The sequence below is a fragment of the Pseudomyrmex gracilis genome, unplaced genomic scaffold (assembly GCF_002006095.1).
Source record: "Pseudomyrmex gracilis isolate BER0280 unplaced genomic scaffold, ASM200609v1 scaffold_60, whole genome shotgun sequence".
In the NCBI taxonomy this organism is placed as follows: domain Eukaryota; kingdom Metazoa; phylum Arthropoda; class Insecta; order Hymenoptera; family Formicidae; genus Pseudomyrmex; species Pseudomyrmex gracilis.
The window spans coordinates 274,748-297,574 of record NW_018020644.1 but is presented as its reverse complement, the minus strand read 5'-3'; the positions used below and the strand labels follow the sequence as shown (position 1 = coordinate 297,574).

The 22,827-nt window shown below is 33.7% G+C and overlaps 5 protein-coding genes across 11 annotated transcripts; 2 read left to right on the top strand and 3 right to left on the bottom strand.

The window, feature by feature from the left end:
* Nucleotides 1–323: 323 nt before the first annotated feature.
* On the bottom strand, nt 324–3,563 carry LOC109854126 (nuclear pore complex protein Nup85). The gene is made up of 9 exons (XM_020426931.1): nt 3,414–3,563; nt 2,959–3,064; nt 2,519–2,866; nt 2,026–2,405; nt 1,639–1,958; nt 1,343–1,560; nt 1,058–1,276; nt 885–984; nt 324–802 (listed from the first exon to the last, which is right to left on the bottom strand). The coding sequence occupies exons 1-9, from the start codon at nt 3,441–3,443 to the stop codon at nt 589–591; spliced, it is 1,935 nt and encodes a 644-aa protein (XP_020282520.1). The 5' UTR covers nt 3,444–3,563; the 3' UTR covers nt 324–588.
* A 683-nt stretch (nt 3,564–4,246) lies between these two features.
* Nucleotides 4,247–7,306, bottom strand: LOC109854154 (bifunctional purine biosynthesis protein PURH). Its single transcript, XM_020426980.1, has 7 exons — nt 7,161–7,306; nt 6,487–6,690; nt 6,112–6,400; nt 5,464–5,955; nt 4,967–5,359; nt 4,613–4,877; nt 4,247–4,479 (listed from the first exon to the last, which is right to left on the bottom strand). Exons 1-7 carry the CDS (start codon nt 7,177–7,179, stop codon nt 4,360–4,362), a joined length of 1,782 nt encoding a protein of 593 aa, XP_020282569.1. The 5' UTR covers nt 7,180–7,306; the 3' UTR covers nt 4,247–4,359.
* Nucleotides 7,307–7,948: 642 nt separating this feature from the next.
* Nucleotides 7,949–10,501, top strand: LOC109854153 (G-protein coupled receptor 143-like). The gene is made up of 6 exons (XM_020426979.1): nt 7,949–8,410; nt 8,916–9,021; nt 9,209–9,303; nt 9,384–9,562; nt 9,636–9,963; nt 10,028–10,501. The coding sequence occupies exons 1-6, from the start codon at nt 8,261–8,263 to the stop codon at nt 10,262–10,264; spliced, it is 1,095 nt and encodes a 364-aa protein (XP_020282568.1). The 5' UTR covers nt 7,949–8,260; the 3' UTR covers nt 10,265–10,501.
* Nucleotides 10,502–10,860: 359 nt separating this feature from the next.
* LOC109854167 (A-kinase anchor protein 10, mitochondrial) lies at nt 10,861–15,273 on the bottom strand. Its single transcript, XM_020426999.1, has 10 exons — nt 14,661–15,273; nt 13,639–14,422; nt 13,432–13,555; nt 13,218–13,354; nt 12,980–13,130; nt 12,748–12,862; nt 12,396–12,570; nt 12,232–12,305; nt 12,089–12,141; nt 10,861–11,939 (listed from the first exon to the last, which is right to left on the bottom strand). The coding sequence occupies exons 1-10, from the start codon at nt 14,683–14,685 to the stop codon at nt 11,850–11,852; spliced, it is 1,728 nt and encodes a 575-aa protein (XP_020282588.1). The 5' UTR covers nt 14,686–15,273; the 3' UTR covers nt 10,861–11,849.
* Nucleotides 12,772–22,680, top strand: LOC109854171. 7 transcript variants are annotated; one of them, XR_002250190.1, is made up of 8 exons: nt 12,772–12,923; nt 13,404–13,495; nt 16,050–16,841; nt 17,055–17,458; nt 19,521–19,908; nt 20,270–21,098; nt 21,252–21,391; nt 21,512–22,680. XR_002250190.1 is itself a non-coding variant. In XM_020427004.1 (5 exons), the coding sequence occupies exons 3-5, from the start codon at nt 16,659–16,661 to the stop codon at nt 19,594–19,596; spliced, it is 663 nt and encodes a 220-aa protein (XP_020282593.1). In that variant the 5' UTR covers nt 12,772–12,923; nt 13,404–13,495; nt 16,050–16,658; the 3' UTR covers nt 19,597–20,262. The 7 variants fall into 7 exon arrangements, 3 of the variants coding, with proteins under 3 accessions (XP_020282593.1, XP_020282594.1, XP_020282592.1); XR_002250187.1 differs by having other exon boundaries at nt 19,521–19,712; nt 21,252–22,680; XR_002250189.1 differs by having other exon boundaries at nt 20,256–21,098; nt 21,252–22,680.
* Nucleotides 22,681–22,827: the final 147 nt, after the last annotated feature.

Below are 22,827 nucleotides of genomic sequence, written 5' to 3'. Positions count from 1 at the left end.
TCGAACACAATTCTTGAGAAGAAAAAACAGCACGCATGCGCAATTTTCTATTTCGCGATCTTTTGAATTTTATACACCTGTGACATCATAAGAGAGAAAAATCGTCAAAGTTTATCGTGAGAATAAAAAAGTATTTCTGTATAAACGCATATAGAGCATACTTGTAAAATATATCGGTTTTTTATTCAATACGAAACCATATATGTGACACGCCGCAAAAATTCTGTATTTGTTAACTTTTTGATCTTGTTGATAACTTTAAACCACGGGCAATTAAAAACAAAACATAAGGACAAAGAGATATATATATAATTACAGATTTTATTTCAATATTTAGTCACAATGTTTATGAATAGCAATGATAAGTAGAAAAAATAGCACATGAGAATTACAACCATTAAGCTTGTATTAGAATACGGATTAGGATTGTGTACTGAAATGTACAAACTCAAAGATTAAACTTGAGACTGATTGGTTTTGTCCCGAAAGATTAAATTTGAGTACAATCTCAGTCCGTAGTCTGATATTAGCGAACAACCTAAACAATTGATTACTTTGCGCAATATAAAACTCGAATAATAAATAACGTCATTGTTCAGCTTGGCATCCTTCCAAACTCAAAGCTCGCGCTAGATTACGTGCTACACCTATTCGGAAGATGGAAACTTTGTCTTTTTGAAATTTTGGATCGTCACCGTGAGCTTCTGCACAGCGAAGCAGCTCGTAACAATCATTGGAAGAGAAGATCACGTCCTCTGCTTCCAATAAAGGTATGGCGTCCGTGAGCAAAATTGACCAGAAACTGAAAACAAAAAATTAATGTTGCAACTTATACATACACATACATATATAGCAATTTTTAAATGAATGAGACATTAACTTACTATTTTGGCGTTAAATTTGATACTAAAAGAGACACTAATAAATTCGCTGCTTCTCGGAACTCACCCATTCCATAAAGTTTATGAAACTCGCAATATTTGCCTAAGTAAAGTAAAATTTTAATAAAAATTCATTGTAACTCCCAGTTTTTTCATTATATATTGCAATTTTTTACCCAAAAATGTAAGTCTATCACTGGCCAGCATACAGGAACCCAGGTTCTCCAACAAATCGCGACACTCTAATTCCCCGTGCTCTGCATAATGTTTCAGGAATTGATCGGCGATGTATGTGATAAAATTGCTGTCGTGTGCCCTAAGTGCCCATGTGAGAGCGTTACCTAGTCTTCCTTGTTTTATACTCTTCATTCCTTGAATCTTGCATATACTAGAAACTAAGATATTTTTAAGTTATCTTGATGATATCTAAACACAAAAAAAAGATTAAAACTGAATTTTACCAACGTGCGGCATGCTATTTTCCTGCGCAACATCGATGATTTTGTTAATTCTCGCTTCCGTGCCTGTGGGCAGCAATTGCAACAAAATTTCTAATCTGGCCAAACCTTGCGTGGAACAATGCACCAAATAACTCCCACCACACTGCCACAATGAGCGATGACTCATTAATGTAGTACCGTACTCCAATATGAGTGATTCGTGAAGCTGTGCAGTCACACTGTAATAAAATTACAAACACTTTTATTTTCTCTTCATTAATAATTTATCAATTATTTAATTCATTCACTTCACTCACTTGGTCCTTTCTTTGTTCAAAATATTTAATTTTCCACATTTGTACAACAGATCGATCAAATGAGCTGCGAACCAGCCATTGTCGCTTATATATTGTATCTCTTTGATGACTTGATACAAATCGTTTTCCATTAAAGCGAGAATCACGCGATCCAGATGTTTATTAGCTTGTGATCTTTCCGCAACATCGTTAGCATAGCGTGAAAGTTCTTGCTGCTTGCAACAAGGAGCTGAATAAAGCAATTTTGCTGCTAATAATTCATACCATGCTTCCGTATACATGGAATATTCCCACAATATTGACTCATCTCCTGCTATTAACTATTGAAACAAAATATTGGCACACTTTACACACAAAAAACGGATTGATTAATATTGTTTTACTGACCTTCATAAGCATCTCTAAATTATTATCTATAACAAAATAATTAGCCTCTAGATTTGAACAAAGATCCATCTGCCAGTGTTTCCATCGCATAATAAATTCGTTTACAGAATATCCGCCATATACATTATAAACTGGCATCGTTCTAATAATATTATCCGCAGTGACAAATGCTGAATGGTCAGCTTTGCTGTGCAATGCTAACAGGCGACAAACTAAATTTAATTTTCCATGAAATGCACAACCTATAACTGCTTCCCAATAATTCGAATTTTCTAAATCAGCGCCAATAGATTTCTGTGCTAAGATTTTTGTTGCCGTTAGTTCTCTTGAAGGAAAGTGAAAACTAATCCATTCAAGTAACTGAGATAAGACAACATCACCTGTAAATCAAATTTTTAATACATTTGAAACTAATAATTTTTCTTGAAAAAAACACTCTAATTATATAAATTTTGTAAAAAAATATTATGTAAACATATATTTTAACTCTTACCTGGTATAGCATCAACATAAAGTATTTCTGTCAAGTGCCAGACACATTCAACCTGATAAAATATTGTGAGAAAATTTTCTATCATTGTTTTTTCTTCTGAGAATGTCTCTTTTGGTAATATCTCTTGTAAATTTTCAACACAAGCTCTCAATATAGATCTGTACTGTTTACTGTGTTTAAGAAGTTCTGGCCTAATGTCACCAGTAACAGAGGATTTCAGCTTTTGAACTGAGAGAAAAATACCATTACTCTCATTGACCAATTTACGTAAAAGTGGTGAAAACAATATAATTTCTGGTCGGAGAAAGTGTACTTTATCATCACAGGGTGCAAACTGACTCGGACCATCTGAAACAAATTATACCAACAGGATACTATATACAATTGTTTGTAAATATAAAAGAACTTATATATATATATATCTTTATATCTATAGTAACCTCGTGACTGTCTATCCACATGTTTGTATGCATGTATTCCAAATCTGTTGCTATTGATCCAAGTTATAGTGATGCCTGCTCTTCTACAAACATCATCTGCAATAACCTACCAAACAATAGTGTAAACCAATTTATTGTTTGAATTATACAAAAAATAATATACTTCCTTTCTGTCTATTTAAATTACATAATAACGTACATATGAGATAGTTTATAATACAAAAGTAGTATACAATTGAAAATTTAAAATTTGCGTATAGGTTAAATTCATTTAAATAAGCTCTCAGTGTAAAAAAATATAAGTTTTTAAATAAATTACTCTAAAATACTCTAAATTACTTTATAAATAATTATTTATCTACTTTTATATAAATTTTAACAAAAGTTTTATCTTAAACATAGTTCAGCAAATAAAATCTTATACATAGTTTAGCAAATAAAAAACCTCAACTAACAATTATTTGAGCAGTATCGACTTCATCCATGATTAGTTACGATACTTATGACACTAGTACTTTATTATTGTAAATAATATTTTGTATATTTGTGTATATGTAAATATGCAGTAACACTCAAGAGAACTTTAGAGCTCGCGTTGCCGGTACGTGCCGTGACCTACCATGCTACTATAGACTGTGTTCCGATATTCACTGCCAGTACTAGAAATCTATACTTCAAGTCACATGTGCTATAGATTTCCAGTACTGGCAGTGAATATTGGAGCGCAACTATAATTATTTGAAATTAACAGCGCCTTCGTCGTCAGCAAATTGAAACATGAATATATACACGTGCAAAATTTGCACTGCAAATAGAAAAAAGATTGACGACTTTCTCACCACGTTTCAAAACGGTAACTATCTTCTTACGTGTCAATAGATACACGATAAAATATGTTCAATTTGTTATTAAAAAAAACTCGGAACGTTTTCGTTTTATTAAAAATCCACTATCGCAGCGATGCGTCCGACCGCGAATGACATTAGTGCCGAAATTATAAGTGTTATTTTTTCAACTTTGTCTTTCAAAATACACATATTTGCAAAAAATCAAAACAAGTTGATTGCATGAAATAATGGTTAAGTTATAAAACTCGTTAATTAAAAATCGTAAAATTATATATTAAGAATAAACTTCATGTACCAATTACACAAAAGCAAAGTTTTAATTGCAATGAGGACAGAAATAAGGTATTCTTTTTTTTACTTGTTTATATAAACGTTTATTTTGATATTTTTTATGTACACATATTTTTGCATAGAATATATTAAAAGTGTATTAAAACAGAGTACAAAAATATATTCTATATTGTTTTCTTAGCTCGGAACTTTGTAATATATTGATTGGATAAATATCTTTAATATGTCATATAAAAATAGCACCACAATGAATGTATCTTGTTTAATGATGAAACAATCGGAAATTGGTGTGAACCAATACTATATCATGTTCATGGCAGGCCGCAATTATTGATGCATCATTTGTAGAACCGGAAGGACTTGCAATATATTTGACACCACTCTGTATTGAGAAAAAAAAAGTGTTATATGTATTATAATATAACAATTTCATTAAGTGATGTTGATCAAATCTAAAAAAGTCATTTTTTAAAAGTTATTTTAATAGGCAAGATAAAAATATTTTATACACATACGAGTCTAGCTCTATCGACGTTATCTCTAAACGGGAAGAAAGCATCGCTGCTCAGAGCAACGCCATTTAATTCTTTGAACCATTTAGTTTTCTCGTTTTCTGATAACTTTTCAGGAATTTCTTCGTACATTTCAGCCCACAAACTTTCGTCCATATCTTTTCCTATTGAACCATTGACATAATTATCAATAGCATTAGAGATCATTGATCTTTTAATATCTTTCTTAAATTTCATTCCTGTCACTTTTGGATGTTGACGAAGCCACCTATAAAATTTGAATAACATATAATGCACTTTATATCAAAATATGACCATTTCTTGTATATTTATTTTTATATAAAAACTATAACGAACCAGTTATCAGCCTTATCTCCAGCAAGTCTGGTGCAATGAATTCTGGACTGCTGTCCAGCACCAATGCCAATCACTTGTCCATCTCTAGCGTAACACACAGAATTGCTCTGCGTATATTTAACAGCAATAGTGGCTACAATCAAATCGCGAATAGCATTTGTTGGCAAAGATTTTACTTTCTTTGTTACAATGTTATTAAATGTCGACTTGTTAATAACAGCGTCGTTACGTTTCTGCTCCATGACCAAACCATACAAGGTCTTACGCTCTATATCAGATGGTTCGTAAAACGGATCAATTTGAAGTATGCAGTAACTACCATTTTTTTTCTTTTTCAGAATTTCAAGTGCTGCTCTCGAATATCCAGGCGCAATAATACCGTCTGAAACTTCTCTGAAATCAAGAAAAAAGAAAAAATATTAATATAAAAAGCCTTTTTTCTATTAGTACTATAAAAATTATATTAATATCAAAAATTGTTACATCACATTGTGTACCTCGAAAGTATCTTCGCCGTTATGGCATCGCATTCACCGGACAATGCGACAAAGTCGCCGAAGCTGGACATTCGATCGGCGCCTCGGGCACGAGCGTAAGCGGTCGCTAAAGGTGTAAGCTCATTATAAAGATCGTCTACTTGACACAACTTTGCTTGTGTAATATCCAATGGAACGCCAACCGCAGCACCAGCAGGACTGACATGCTTGAAAGAAGTAGCTGCTGGTAAATTTAGCGCAGATTTTAATTCCTTTACCAGCTGGTAACCGTTCAGAGCATCACACAGATTGATGAAACCTGGTGATCCATTCAGAACGGTTAACGGTAGCTTTTCCAAGGTAGTAAATATCTGCGCCGGTTTTTGATGAGGATTCATCCCGTAACGAAGAGAAAGCTGAGAGACTCCAGCGCTGTATTGGTTGCGGAAATAATTCGAAATAGCATCATCATATTGAGCCGTGTGCGTGAATGCCTTCAGAGCCAATGTTTGTCTGAAAAATAATAAAAATATCGAGAATTAGTTTCATAAGGTTTACAAAAATGTTTCACACAGCTTTTCTGTAACACAATATTTATTTGTTTGTTCTTTTTTCTTTATTGTGGTTCTTTGTTGGAGAGTGACCAAAGTTATGTCACGTTACACTCACCTAGTCTGCAAAGTGGTATCTTTATTACCAGTATTTTCCATTTCTTCGATGATCTTTATGTAATCAGTCGGATCACAAATAACCGTAACTCTAACGTGATTCTTGGCGGCGGCACGTAATAATGTCACACCGCCGATATCAATGTTTTCTATTGCATCTTCGACTGTCACGTTGGGTTCCGAGATGGTGCGTACAAACGGATACAAATTGCAAACCACTACCTGAATAAGATTATAATTCTGCTTTTGAAGATCTTGAGTGTCCGAATCGGTTAGTCTTGCGAGAATTCCTATTTATTATAACAAGAAGAATAATAAAGATGTTGCAAGTAATACTTTCTGATAAATACAGATAACTCGTGCATCATAAGTATACCTGCATGAACAGCAGGATGAAGTGTCTTGACACGTCCACCGAGCATTTCAGGAGCATCCGTAATTTCAGAAACATCTAGCACAGGTAAATTAAACTCTCTCAGTACTTTGGCAGTCCCTCCAGAAGCAACCAGTGTTAACCCAAAGTCATTTAGTTTTTTTGCCAGTAATAACAAATTGGTCTTATCAGACACACTTATAAGAGCTAAAAATTTAACAAAAAAATACAAAATATCAGAAAAGATAAACAAAAAAGCAATATAGAACAGTGAAAAATGCATTTTTGTATATTTGTTGGAAATACAAAAATTTTTTAAATAAAATATAAAATTATTATTACACGCTATTATTACATACACACACACATACATGCACACGTGCTCTGTAATACATGCAACAGGTAATGCAACCATTTCACGCATCTAACTATATAAAAGGTTAATTTTATCGTATAAAACCAATATAAAAATCATTATATTTTGTTTCAATCCAGTGTTTCAATTATACACTTTTTAAATTACAATGGTCGATCATACTGGTAGAATATCGTGCGACGACTTCTAAGTTGCGTGTATCGTATTCTTCGTACGAAATTTCGCAAAATATGTTGTAGGGGGTTACATTGTCCTTCTTTAATTTAAATTCTATAAACTCGACGAAAAATATATAACTCACCTAACTTTTTAGCTGACATTTTCAGAAATTAAATCCAAAATAAAATACTAAGTTGCGAACAGGTTTCTCGTTTATTTGAACACACTCGATTCGTACAGGCAATAAGAGCTCGCTTTGTAAGAACCGGTATTTTAATGTCGGACGATTACTATACATGTACACTACTAGGCTGCGGTCCGTTTCATGCTTAATCGCGCATTTATCTGTAGTATATGTTACGTATACTATAGATAAATGTGCGCTTAAGCATGAAACGGACCGCAGCCCTACATGTCTACACAACAGATAGACCGCGTAAACATAAATGATAAGGATCGTATTGACGTCAAAAACATCTCGCAACAAGAATGCTAGAAGAACTTTGGTCAAATGTCATAATTTAGATAGTATATGTTATACATATTTTAAACTTGCTAGCGTGAAAAAAACCTTTTAACTAATCTTAAAATATTTTAACATAGCAATTTGTTAGTTATTTTTGTTACACAAATTGATTAATTTTGTCCAATTTTAATTTGAAAATTAAAATTTCACATTCCTTAATTTATAGTAGAATAAATGTAAGATAAACACGTATAAATTTATTCTACATAAATTTATAATGTATTCATCGCTTTATCATGTTTCCAGTATCGATATAAAATATTTTTTGAACTTGAAAATATAGATAACAGAAAAATATATATTCAACTTTTTTGTATGTTTGTTGAGATTTAATAGACTTCTCATTTCTCTTTCCAAAACTTGAGACAATGCTTTAATCTTATCTGTAAAAACTGACTTTTTTAAAGTAATCTTATAGATTTGATAATGACATATGTATCTATTTGCTAGGCACAAGAAAGGTTGAAACAGATTCTATAGAGAAAACGATATTATATTTTCTTTTTGTCGTTTTTTTAGTTTCTGCTGTACTTATATACAAGTATTTGATAAATCTAGCGTGATGTTAAACACTTTGACTTTACTGTATATAGTTGAAATCGAGTGATTATGTCGAAGTGGGGAGATTCGTTGAGAGTTATTAGATACATAATATAGATCTGACATATGGAAGAATGGAAGCCAAGCAGCATACTCAACTGTGATAATCTGATAACATGGCTGACCCGACATTACAGACATTTTGTTGTCATCATACAAATCACAGTGACAGGGCGATAACAATAATGCAAGAGTTTAATACAGATGCATATAATACGGTGTGTATGATTTCGTCAGCTATGGGGATGCTCGGTGCAATTTATCAGGTATGTAATTGCCTGAAGAAACTCTAGTACAAACTACTCTTCACACTGGTTTTTGTCACTCTTTTTTTTTGTTAAACTTGCAATTTTATTGCTATATTTAGACCAAGAATGAAATCTGATTTTCCCTTTTTACAACGTTAGAAATATAGATTGAAATTTTAAAAAATCTTGATTTGTAGTTAGAATTTTTATTTAAATACTGTGATATATATTTGTTTTAGCACTTTCGTGCACTTTCTGCACTTAGTTTTTGTCTCTTTCCATTTCAACGTGTATATACACACAATTTATGTATTATTATTATATAAATATGTATGTATATAATGTAATAAATATATATAATACGTATTATATACATTCTTTCCAGAGAAATGGATTTATAATTAAATTTATAAAAAATGTGGAATTGATGTAATAGTAGTAACCAGTATCTTTTCTTATTAAAAGTGTAGAAAAAGAAGTAGTTTGCAAGGCTCTTTAAAATTAAAAATAATTTTTTTTACAGATACTACCTCGAGCAGATGCGAATATTTCTCATAGTTGGAGGAGTTTTCCTAGAGGACGTGATATCATTGTATGGCTCGCTGTTGCCGATCTTTTAGCGTCCTTAGGTCTAGTTTGTTATCACAATCTGATTCTGTCAATAAGTTTTAGTAATACATAAAACATCTACAAAGTCGTTAACACTTTATTCGAATATTGTTCTAGTTAATTTTGCTTACTAAATAAATAAGAATATGATAAAGAAAATGGAATAAATTCGTTACTCCATTTTCTGACTGTTGCATACTCAATCAGGTGTATTTGTGAGATCTGCATTATGGAAAAATTTCAAATCTATCATACCAATGGAGGGTGATATATTGAGTGTTATATTCTGTGCTGTATCATCGGTACCATTCTTATTTGTTTACCACTTGCATTTTGTTTTACAAGTGTGTAGACGGCAACATTGAATAATGATCGTTCGCAGGCGTGGACTCAATACTTTTACATGGTTACGTGGATATGGACTCTGTGCTACGCCGTGGATATGAAATTATTATTAGGTGATAAAAACGGACATCCAAGGTATTATCATACCTTAGCCTGGGTTCTTCCAGCCGTTCTTACCTCACTCGGACTGATTATCTTATATATCCCAAATGCAAAGTCAGATTTCACAAATAATACAATTATTCTTATATATATAAATTTTTAAGAGATCAATAATATTTTATTATAGTTGTCACAGCTTAACGTCGTTATCCAGTGCCATAGTGCGTATTCTTCCAAACTATTGCATCACGTATGTAGTACTGGCAGTAGTGATGATCGCAAATCCCATTCTATATGTCGCGTCTACTCGAGATCTTCAAACAGCAGTGCTGCACAGCATGGCTCAAGTAACCGGAAGAGAACGAAGATTGATACAGACGATTAGATTGAAATTTGCTCTTATCAATGTAGTTTACTACGTGTGTTGGATGCCCAATTTGATTAATGGAATATTACTGTGGACTTTGTGGTTTGAATTACCCATTAAGTCGATTATCACTTTATGGTATATAATGGTAAGTTTGTGCAATTTTCGTTTAAGGTGTGTGCGTATGTTGTAACCAAGAATTTTTTGAACAGGCTGTAACCAATCCTCTTCAAGCATTTTTCAATGCGATTGTTTATCAGTCGTGGACTAGACGGGAGAAAATACGTCTCAAATGTTGCCAAGATATCACGACAAATACTAGCACAAAATTAAATGCAATCAATAAAAGAGGCATGCAATCTTCCGAATCATCTCCTTTACTGAATCCACAAATAAAATATGGAAAGAAAATACCACATATTAGTATAAACGGATCTTCGTCTTTATAAAAACTAACTTTACTGTCAATATGAGAAAGATAAATATAATATGTATTGTGCGCATATACTATAGCGTATAAAGTTATAATTCATAAAGTTATTAATACATCTACATATCTGTTACAACTGTATTTGCGCGTTTTTCTTGCGCACACAATTTGTTCTGTAAAAGTCTCGACAAGAATATAAAAGAGTATTAATATTTTTTGAAATATCTTTTTTATGAAAAAAAATTTTAAACATATAGTTTGATAAACTATATAAATAACATAAAATGTTATACATTGTTTACAAAAATGATAATTTATGTTATATAAAGAACATATATAAATGAAAAATAATATAAAAAGATTTTTAGAGAAAACAATACAGCAGAGTGATTAATTTTATAAGTTACAAAGTATAGTAGATCTGCGCTATAGACTGTTTAATTTAGAAAAAAAACAAAACAAAAAAAATAGAATGCCAGTAATATTAATTTTTCTGTATTATATCTATGTAATGATGTTTTATATATATTTGTATATAGATAAATAGGTAAAAAAAGACAATAAAATATAGAAGGAAAGCGTATATATATGTATATATGATACAAGTTTCATTATTAATAATATTTTGTACTTAAGTATTACGTGTTATATGCTAAATAATGTTAAAATATAATTTTTTTTCTATATCATAATATCACGATCAACAGCGGTCACATGCATTATTGTATATGTACAAAGACATACATTGTTTTCCTATTCTACAATACTAAAACAATATCGTTTATATAAATCTCAGCAATGAAAAAAGTACAAAATCTTACGAATTTATTAATATCTACATTAGTTATCGTCAGAAGTGAGAAAAAAATCAACACAATTAACATCAACAATTTATCCTTTCATAGATTAAAAAAAATATGAAACTAAAATTATTGATAAAAATAACGAAGAATACAAAAAATGAAGAATTTGTATAAAATTATTCATTTATTTAATCGACTAAAAATTCTCACATAAAGTCATCTATACAAGTACAAACATCTGTGAATGTTCTTTATTGTTGAGGATGACTAATGAAAAAATTGTGTACTTGATTAAATATTTTCCGTTTGAATATTTTTACCGACCATTGTGTCATAAATTAATAACGAATAAGAAGATCTTAATAGTTACAAAAACTATTAGAAATTATGCTGCTTGTAAGATTGTTACAAAGTGTAAGAAGATATTAAAATATATGTCAGTTTTGAATAAAGTTATTTACAATGATTACAAATTCAAACAAAATCTTCATGTATATCATCCGACATACACGGTAATAATCTTAAAATATAAAAGTATAAAAACAAAGATATAAGGATACATTTTCCTTTTCAATAATTCTCTGCACTTTTAAAATATGTCATACATGTTTGTGTTTTACGAGCTTAAGTGAAATTTTTCATTTATATTGATTATTCAATGTTTGGCACTTTGGCAAAGTTTGCAATATTGTTGTGCTTACGTTCGAAACAAAAGAACAGAATTACTTACACACATGTACAATGTAAGAAGAATTTTCTTAAGAATTTAAGCTTAACAATTGTCATGTCATATTTGCACCATCAAGAAAGATGATTTGAAGTTCCGAGAGTTAAAGATGTAATTTCACGTATAATCATCTCAGCGATTCTCCACGCTAATTCCTCTTTAGCCTATTATAATAAGTTAAGAGAAAAGAAGTATAATTAAATTGTATGTAAACAAATACATATACTAATAAGTGTATATTTTACATGTATATATATATAAATTTCTTTCAACAAATTGTTATTGTTTATAAGATATTAAATAAAATATTTACCTTATCTTGTTCTATATTTACAAATCGTTTTACAACACGGGTTAGACGAGATTCTGAAATTTGTGATACATGATTTTACCACATCTCAATCTCACATATATTACCAACACAAAGTAATTGAAAAAATATTATGTACAACTTACCGTATTTTCTATGAGGATCGGGTTCTATTTCAGTAATAAATCTACCTAAGTTGTCAATGTAACCAATGCTTAAGCTATAAAATACATTGAATTATTTCATAATTTACAACTTAGTTGATTATGTTGTGCACTAGTGTTGAATGAAATTGTTAATTGCGAAATACCTATATTTATTACGTCGCCACAAGGAATCTGGATCGTAAAGTTGTCTGGTATCGATATTCAAGTTACTGTTAATGTTCTTTTTATTATCAGGTAATCTGCCGTCATTAATTCCTATTATAGAAGTATTTGGCATGCTAGTGCACACAGAGCTTACTTCACTGCTGCAATCTGAACCTGCGGATAATTTTGCAAAATAATTGTGATTGTAATTCTCCTACAAAAAATTAATTATTTCTCATCTATATTATTTATATATTAAGAAAATATTATTACATATTAAAAGAAATAATATCTTCTTGTGTTTAATACTATTTCGCAAGTGTGTTATTTGAGTCAACTCTATACACCAACCTGTCCTCCTTATCTTAGAATGTAAACTTGGACATGGACTGCTCTGAATCGTGCTGATTAGCTCTGATAAGTATTTATAATACAGTTGTGATGATAAGAACGCCGGGAGATAATGCTAAAAGAGAAATTAACGCAGTTATCGATTTTAATTACTTCCAGCTATAAGAATCTTTATAGTGAGTGTGTTATATAAATTTTAATTTATGAATCTGTGCAAAACTGAGTGCAGTACCTTATTGAGAAAGTTATATACAATTTTACTGGGTTTATCGAAGCAATCAGGTTGCGGACCTCTTTCATCTTCACGACATATATTTTGTTCTACATGAAAACGAATTTTATCGCTAAATCCGAGAGGCATGGTTGCTTGCAAACTGAAATATCTAAACAAATAAACAAAAAAACATTTGCATCAGCTATTTACGTTTCCAATTGTTATGGAGATGTCATCTATATATTTTCAAAATTACTTCTCGTAAATAATAACAGCATCAGACTGCGCCTCTTCGGGATCGACTGCACCTTTCTTCTCTAAAAGATTCTGTTTATAACTTATAGCCGACATCCAAAAGTCCAACAGTTCTCGTTTATTCTCGAGTTCCATAAACTATAATATGAAGAATGATGAAATCCTCTAATCGACATTTTCATTGCAGAAATAACAATCGGAAGCAAAATGCAAACCTCCATGAAGTAAAAGAATGCTGTCTCATTATACAATATATCTACTAACTGTACATTGCCACTGGTGAGCACATCAATCTGATGTTTACAATGAAATTCACTTCGTAAAAAATCATTGATATATCTGCAAGATGGAAGTTTTTAAGTGTTTGAGTTTTTATGATACTCAAGTAATGTGTATTATTAGTGAACATTTATCTCACTCACTCATTCTCTAATATATCGTATACTAGGCTTTGAACAGTAGATAGGCACCGTAATATAGGCTCAATGTTTTCTTGCACCATAACCTCCTCCATTTCTGATCGTAATTCTTCAGATATTTGATTTGTACCAAGAATTCCTTTGAGAATGTATTTCTTGTAAATTCTCAAAGCATCTTGCTTAGTCGTTGTCATGTCGTGTCTCTTATTTCCACAATCGTAGTTTGATTGTCGTGTTTTATTTATCTCTTTACTAGTCTTTGGCATATCATTTAACACAGATGTTGTGTCGTTGCTATTATCCACATTTTCATTGAACGATATTTCTTTGCTCACTTGTATATTTACATTGTTAGCTTTGCAGCTAAAATTCTCATTATCTTCTAAGGAAGTAGGCATAGCATCTAATAGTTCCTTTTGATTAGTACATTCAGATTTCTCAGAATCCTTATTTGTAATACCAGATGCACTGCACAGGCATTCCACCTCTAACCAGAATTTTATGAGAGCTATACTTTTCCTGGTGTCCATAAACTGAATGAAATAACCGAGAGCACTCTTGTCTGTGAGTACTTCTCGTAGAGTTTTGGATAACCGAGAGCTGAAGGCATATGCTTCTTCAGCATCATTGTTGAGAATTTTTTCCTCTTCTTCTTCCTCGAGATTGCACAATATACCTGAAGGTGTTTGAATTTGCAACGCGTTACCATTGAATGCATCTGTTAGAAAGTTTCCCAAATTCGTTGATTTTATGGGTGAAGCTTCTAATCCGGACTTATCCTTTTGTCCTACAAACAAACACGGTTCAAACAAACCGAAAATATTTCAATGTGAAATAAAGTCATACGAAATATAGAAAGATAGACGAACTACAAAGAAGTTGAAAAAGAAGAAAACACTTATTTCACGTCATTAAATGTTAAAGGATCTCTCGAAAAGGTTATACAGGTTTCGATGGAAAAGCGACTTTTCTAGTCGTAAAAACATTGATGGTTAATGAGATACAAGGAGATAATTGGCAATTACCAATCTTCTTAAAAAATTGGAGCATCGTTCGTGTTTGCGCGTAACATGATAAGATTCGCCGATGATGCAACGGTCATCGAAAAATATAAACAGCGTAGCTACAAGCGCATTCTATACGGAAGATGAATGGAACACATCGGTTTCTGCGATATGTCAGAGTGTGTCGCGTGCACGAGACAAATTTGGCTGACAAGCCGAATTTCGCTGATCTTCTCGACGATGACAATCCACACCCCTGTTACGCTGAAACGCGACGGTGCGCGACATTTCGCAGTGGCGTCATTACGGACGTAAGTGACAGATTACTGTTGTTTATATCGCCGTGTGATTACAACAGATCGCGAAAGGTGCAGGTGCAGCAAGTCCGAAAAAAAATTACGAGCGTTTTACCACGACGTTACTCGAGAGAGCGCTTTGATACTCGCAAAACTCTCGAGGTCTACTATTTGAAACTATCTTCACACAGAACGCGTCTCATACACTTTTTTACACTTAATAATAATGAAACGATGCAAATATAGTGCACGCTGATGAAAGAAAGAAGAAAAACCGATGGAGTGTAGAAAGTACACGCGCATGTAGCCAACGAAACAGTTTTAACACTAATATGAATGTGCGTGATTTTCGTTTAAGAATACTCAACGTCGTACATTACATGTATGCAACTCGATTTTTTTCTCTTCAAGTTTCTTCTTTTCTATACGTAACGCCAAAACATATCATAAATTTTATATAATTAATTATTGAAATTATCTGCCATGTCTATTCGAGTTTTCGTGTTGTCCATTTGGTTCTCATTTGGTAATTTTTCAACTAATCTTGAAGGTTTTAAATTAAATATTTTATCTTTTAGATGCGAAGAATAGCAGAATAAAAATAAAAATTGTAAAATTTTTTAAATATTACATCTTTTATTTAGCAGGGTATTTTACAGTTACATACGATTTATGATATGTACACACGTATATATTATTGCAGTTATAACTATTCTTATTTTCTCTGCGATTATTTTTCCACTTGATATTGTGTTAGCGCACACGTGCGCAAGTGAAGTTACACGAAAAGATTGATGATTAAGTTGAAATCTCAAAAGATTTCTCTTATCAATGCCGGATCTTTTAACGAACTAAGATTATAATCAGTAGCAGTTACAAAAGGATCATGTTTTGTTACGCTTATCTTCATTAAATTCAATGGAAAGTTCATAATCATCACATGTTCAAACACACATATTCTTCGAAACATTCGTACATTTAACACTACATATGAAAGTACAAATATACAGATCTTTCGAAACTTTTTTTCTACCAAGAAGAAATTATAATCTTTATTCCAATATTTTTGTATACAAATGATCGAACTTAACATGTTTTTTTGTGTGATTTACAGTTTACAATTTACATGATGCAGATTTACAAGACAGAGTCAATTTCTAAACGTGTGTTAACCGAACAATGTTAACGATGCCTATTTGAATGATGACGTGATCGGTAGGCATGCGAAAATTCTTGATGACTGAAGCAAGCAAGTAAATGTATCATTGATTTCTTTCTCTCTCTCTCTTATTGCGTATATACATATAAAGTATATATATATATATATATATATTTGTGTGTGTGTGTGTGTACATCTACGAGACGTGCGTCTTGAAAGCTGATTGTCAAGGTAGAACGCGTAGAATGCGAGAGGGCAACGGCCGGGCATCGTACTCTTGGCGGAGCCCAATCGTGAAGCGATGCGAAGCGACGGGAAAGCACTTTAAGAGGTGACGGAGAAGCTGTCTCCATACTGTGCGTATACCGGTTTGTCCACGTGAATGTGGACAAACTTATGTCCGTCTATACGGACTATAAACCGGCCCGTTCGGAAGGCCGATGTAAGTTCCCATGTGTCGGATCCCCGCCGTAAGCAAGCGCCGGTCTTAACGGGTCCGTAGCTTCCGTCGTTGTGCATTTTTCAATTGCCCCGCGTGAGGATCGATCGCGAGAAATCACGACGATGATGACAATCGTCATGCTCGCTCTACTCGTTATCGTAGTTAGTTATTACATCGTCGCGGCGACGCCCGTGCAGACCAAGGTTTACGATCAACGGCAGACAGGTGATCTGAACGTCCAGGTAGATCTGAAGGACGTGCACGTTGTCGCGCTGATCAACTCCGAGCTCTTGGAGGATTACATGGTAAAACAGATTCTTCTGAATCGTATTCTGTTTTTATTTATTTATTCGTTTTTTTGTAAAAAAATGTTTGTGCCTAGTTTTTCACACAATTCTTTATTATTTCTTTTATATAACTTTATAATTTGTGTTTTTTGTTTATAAAGTATTGAAAATTAAAAAATATATATGTTGAAATTCTTTATGTTACGATCAACGTCTCATTGTCTTTTGCAGGATTACGATTACTTCTACGACTACGCCGACTTTACCATCAAACCATCGAATAACGACAAACCCGGCGCGAATTTCACAACCACCGAAAAAAATGATATTACGGAAATTTCCGAGCTTTTTTCGTTTTCGAAAAATTCAACCGTTTCAATATCTCCGGATACCACAAATTCGACCGAGCGATTTATAGCGGACGCTGCGAGCTCGACATCAAACGCAAATAATAATAATAATAAAGATTGGTTGAGTGAAGAGAATAACAATCAGTCTTCAGCAGTAGTTGTCGTTTCCTCGAACATGGCAAAACCCACACAAGTGCGATCGCAAAAGCGTTGTAAATCTGGATACATCCCTACCGGCAACGGACAGTGTCGACGAGCGAGTCGACCATTGTCGTGGTTGTTACCGTGAGTACTACCGCAACACTTAAGTTTTTTCGATTGATCAATCTTCCTCAATAAATCACATCTTGTCGTTTGATAAGCTAATAAGTTAGATGGCGCGAATTTAGCAATGTAATAAGTATATCCTTCATTAGAACAGTGCCATATCTCAAGTTGACGCCACATTTACTTTTCATGCGTAATAAAGTAAATTCCATATTTATTCACGATACATACTTTTGAAACGCGGTAATTCTTTCCTACGTAAACTTCCTTTTATCATTGCAATTAAAATTAATTTCGACATTGGCTCGAGCATCGAAATCCGAAGATGTGACGAAAGAACTTCCGTTCTCAAAATGCAACACGTATAGTCTGATAACTGTAATTACAATTATGGGAGAAAAATAAAGTCTAATATTTGTATTTGGTTGCAAAATGTTGCAATTTTTCTTTTAATAGTATGATCATCGTTTAAGTTATTGTTCATCTGAATTCTTAATTGTAAATCAACTTTTTTGGGACTTTACCTGTCGAAACTCGCGGTGTTTCCGCCGTTGGTAAAAGAATTAAAGTACAAGAGAGACCATAGAGTCTTGATCCCACGCCAATCCATGCGTGATGTCCCATAACGCAAACGAGATGGATCCCCCTTTCATACAGATTCCGCGTACCGGTTCGCGCGACGGGCACAAGTGTGGCAAACTCGCTACTCGCACGGTCGTCGCAGTTGTGAAAAGGACCTCGCTCGTTCCGCTCGCGTTACGTCGACGAGCGTCAATACACCGTCGCATCACGCGCACATCAACTATCACAATACACCAAAAGGATGACGATGGTTCGGATGTTGCTCTTCTTCGGTTTGGTGATGATTTGGATGTTCGTCGAAGTCACCGCTGCTCCAACGAGGTACGATCAGCGCCAGGAAGGCAACTCCAACGTACACGCTAAGCTGGAGAACTTCCTCTTCGTCATTGCCATTCCTAGCAACAACGAATTTTTCTCCGACCTGGCGCTTCAGGCTCTCGAACTCAAACAACACTTGAATTCGCGATCGAGTTCATCGAAAGAGCAAGAACTGATTATATCCGGTGTGGAACGTCTCGATCCTTCATCCGAGCTAGTCTCGACAAGCGAAGAGAATGAGAGTTCGATGCAAAAAGCGGAAGGAGAAAACATTCCGCTCAGCAACAAGCAGACCGAGAAATCAGAGAGCGCCGAGAGAATCCCAAAGAACACAAAAGGTTTCGAATTCCCGAAGAGTCGTCAAGTGCCATCTATTTTAGGATACTTGATGGATGCGAGAAACACTATCAGATCTAAAACGGAAAATAGCGGCCGGTTCCGGAACGTGCTCGGAAATGTTTGGGATCCCGAGCTAACAACGTCGGGAACGTTATTGAAAGAACAGCTGCTGCAGAAGGAGGAAGATGATGTCGCGCTGCCTTCGACGGACGCTGATAAGAACGATGTGGCTTCGTTCTCCGAGAAAAAGCGACAGGAGCTGACGTTATTGGGCGACGGTATCGAGAACTGCGGCCCAGGAAGACATCGAGACGCATCCGGCATTTGTCAGTCCGACGAATCAGCTGATTCACCGCTTTAACTCTGACTTCCTATGATTGTAGTTCTTCAATTTCACGATATATAGAGTTGTTGTCGAAATGAGATTGTTTCTTATACTGCGCATATTTTTATACCCTTTTTTTAATATTTAGCTATAAACATTATGTTGGTCTTATTGAACGAAAGATTAACGGAGAAGCTTGGATCAAGTTTAATACTTAAGACACATTGAAAACATGATATATTATTGCTTCATAATAAACTAATATATGTGAAGGTCATATATCGTATGTATATTCACAGACTATGTCGATTAATAAACTAAAGAACAACAATGCAACTACACGTATTTCAATATATAAGTTATTTAGAGAGGTTCTCTTCTATAGATATTGTTTTTTTTTTTATTATATATGACATATTATCTTAACATTTAATTATAATTAACAATGCAGAATTGCTTGGTATAAAGATTGTCTTTTGTATTATTTGAGAAATATATCTTTCTTGAATCACACAGAGGACATCGTATAATAAGGCGTTCCGGAAATCGTTGGAAACGAAGATCGTTTCCAGAAGCAAGCGGTGGGGTGTGATTCTCAGCGCAGAGGCGGAAGCGCGATGAAGAGAAAGAGAGAGCAAGGGCAAGGTTACGGTAATAGGCGCCAGGCCGCAAAAGATCGGGGAAACGAACTCATCGCAAACGGCCACGGTAGGACATTGCCCTTTACAAAGATCGGTTACTACGGATGTGTGCACACTTGTATACACTCGTGTCGTCGCGCAATAACTATTGCGTTCTGTCTTTAACGTCTCATCGTGTTCTCCGTCTCTCTTCTCCTGTTGCTCTTTTCTCTCGAAATAAAACTGGTTATCGCAACGGAATAAACACACAATACACTTCGCTGGTAAGAAAGTTTATCTGTAAAAATTTTATATAAATAGACAAGTGATGGAAAACTAAAACTGAAAACAAAATCCTATCACATCGTCTGCGTTTAATCATCATCAACTATATCAAGGTTTCATCGAAGTTAGAATTAAAACTTTTGTCACACATGTCTTGATAATCAATTTTTCTCAATGTTTGTATTCCTTGCGAATTTATGATTTGCGTGAACGCTTAAATTTGTGTGAACAAATTGCCTCGAGATTTTCATTAATTACAATGATTTCCCGACACATCAAGAATAGCCGTGATACGACGCGATGCGTGTCATTAGCGGTGAGTCGAGGTTCTTGAACCTTTCCGGAGTTTTTCGTTTCCAGAACCGACCGGAGGAAGCCTCGAAGGTTCGGATCGCTCAGGTGGGGGATCGGAATCGTCTGCTGGAATACGAGACATCGCCCGATCGTCACACCTCGGGCATCCTCCGTGTCGTCCGGACACGTCCCACGTTCTTCAACGTCGTTTCCCTCCGCCCTCCACTGAAGTGATCGGTTCGACAAATAACCGAACGAGTTCGCGATCGGTATCGAAATTGAATACGAAGCATTTTAGCGAGAGTTTGCATTGAGTTTATGTTCGAAAATACAGTAAAAGATATACTTGGACGGATTTTGTAAGCAAAAGTATCGAATAATAAAAAGTGACCTTGACAGATTCGCTTGATTTGTAATTGAGTTGAAGAAACAACTCGCATCAGAGCAGCCGTTCAATGTTATCGATCAATATGCGCATTTTTAAGACCGTGTTGCTCATCGCATCTTTCGCGAGCGTTCGGTGCTTACCCGTCACCGAGTCCACGGTCGGGACAACCGAAACCAAGGTTGAAGTCACTTCGCTGGTTCCGCAAGAAGAGACAGTCGCGACTACGACAAACGGACCGCTGCCCACGCCTGCCGACATCACTGATTATTACGATCAGCGGCAGAACGGAAGCGAGAATTACCGCATCCACGTAGACGGTGTGGTGCTTGTGTTCGCACCGGTCGAAGCGCTGCTTTTGGCTGGTGCCGCCAGCACTACCGAGCCTAATTTATCAATATCCAATCTGTCAAACGCATCCTCGTTACTATCATTCAACGAACTGACCAAACCCGGATTTACTGGCATCCAGAACAAAACCGATCCGGCAATTTCAAAAACTATTAATAAGTAAGAACTCTATTGTATTATTTTACTGACAATCTTTCAAGTCAAGTTCGTTAATTGTGTTAATATAATAAGAAATGTAATTTATGTTAATTAATAGTATCACAAGAGTATAAATGTTTTTAATTATTTAAGTAATTCGATCTTTTCTTCTAGATCGGGTTTACGATTGATGAATTTCTTGACACCTTTAATACGTCGCATACGTCATGATCGAGTCACGAGCGTGCATTGAACTCTTCAACACTCGCACCCTTGACACGCACATTCTGCACACAGTATATATTCGAAATATGGTATTTTTTGTATTCTCAAAAATAAATAATCATTGCGTGTAGGTCGAAAAAAACTTGTTTGCACAGAACACAGATATGATTTTTTTAAGATGAAAATTAAAAACAAATTATGCATTGCAGGGATAGAAATCTGCATTTACAGGGATGACGGTTATGCATACGTAATATAAGGTATATTTGATCGAAGATCGATCTGATGTCGTACCACATCGCATTTATATAGTGTCTAGTATCTCATCAAACAAATTGATTTATTAATGTAATTAAGCAAAGTTTTTTTTGGCTCATTTTAAAATGGCTTTTTTAGTATCTTAAGAATAATTTTGTTGACATTTTTTCTTTATAACAAAGCGCTCGATTAAATAATAATCTCCACATATATCTTTATATATATTAGAATATTGTGATTCTCTTGCATCGGAGAGAGAAAACAATTGAGAGCGTCGCGCTTGCATGGTAATATTTAATATTGTGTTATGTGTATATAAAAACAGTTATGTATACACGTAATATATAAATACGATGCATTTGTGTCTTGATATGAAAATTTATTTGATTAAACGTTAAAATACATATGCGTTTCTTTTTGGTATATCATTACAATATCTCTGATAAAATGCTTAAAACTATATATTCTTCGCGTCCCTGAAACCTTTCGCTCTTTGATTAAAACAAAAAAAACCTCATCTAAAATTATTACAATACATTTTAACTTTGGTTTCACTCTCTGAGCAACTTAGCTAAGTTCTATGAGAACAAATATAAATTCTATAAATTCCTACAAATGGTAATATGTATATTTACAGGTTTAGATAAAAGAAAACAATTTTGTACGTCAAAAAGTACTCGTCTGAGAGTTTTGATATTCTATATTCAATACTTTTAATAAAAATAAGTTGTATACAACAAATCAACTAGGATTTTGGTAAGTATTTTTAGGAAAATCGGTTACTCGACACTTTCATTGTAGTTCATAAAGAAACAAAACCACAAAAAAATTTGAAGAAACTAACATAGAATATTTAAAGTCCTCAGATGACGATATATCTGCTACATTTTGTCAAGCATCTTTCTATCATTTCGTTCTGTATATTCTGAAACTTTTTTTTTTATAAAATATTTCATTATTTTTTCTTATTTGTCACATTGTGATTACAATGATATAGAAGTATTTTTATGATTGAAGACACAAGATAAAAGACTCCAAATCTATATTCTTTCTTATTTTAAATTATGTCATAAAAGTATATATATATGTGTGTGTGTGTGTGTGTGTATATATGTGTGTGTATAGGAATACCCTGTTTTTCTCTCTCGACATGAAAAATGTACTACTTATTTATTAACAATATTTTGTGTGTTTATGATCAATTTCAATGATTTTAAAGTGTTGGGGAGCTTTATGAAGAAGGAACAAATTTTTATGATAAAAATGT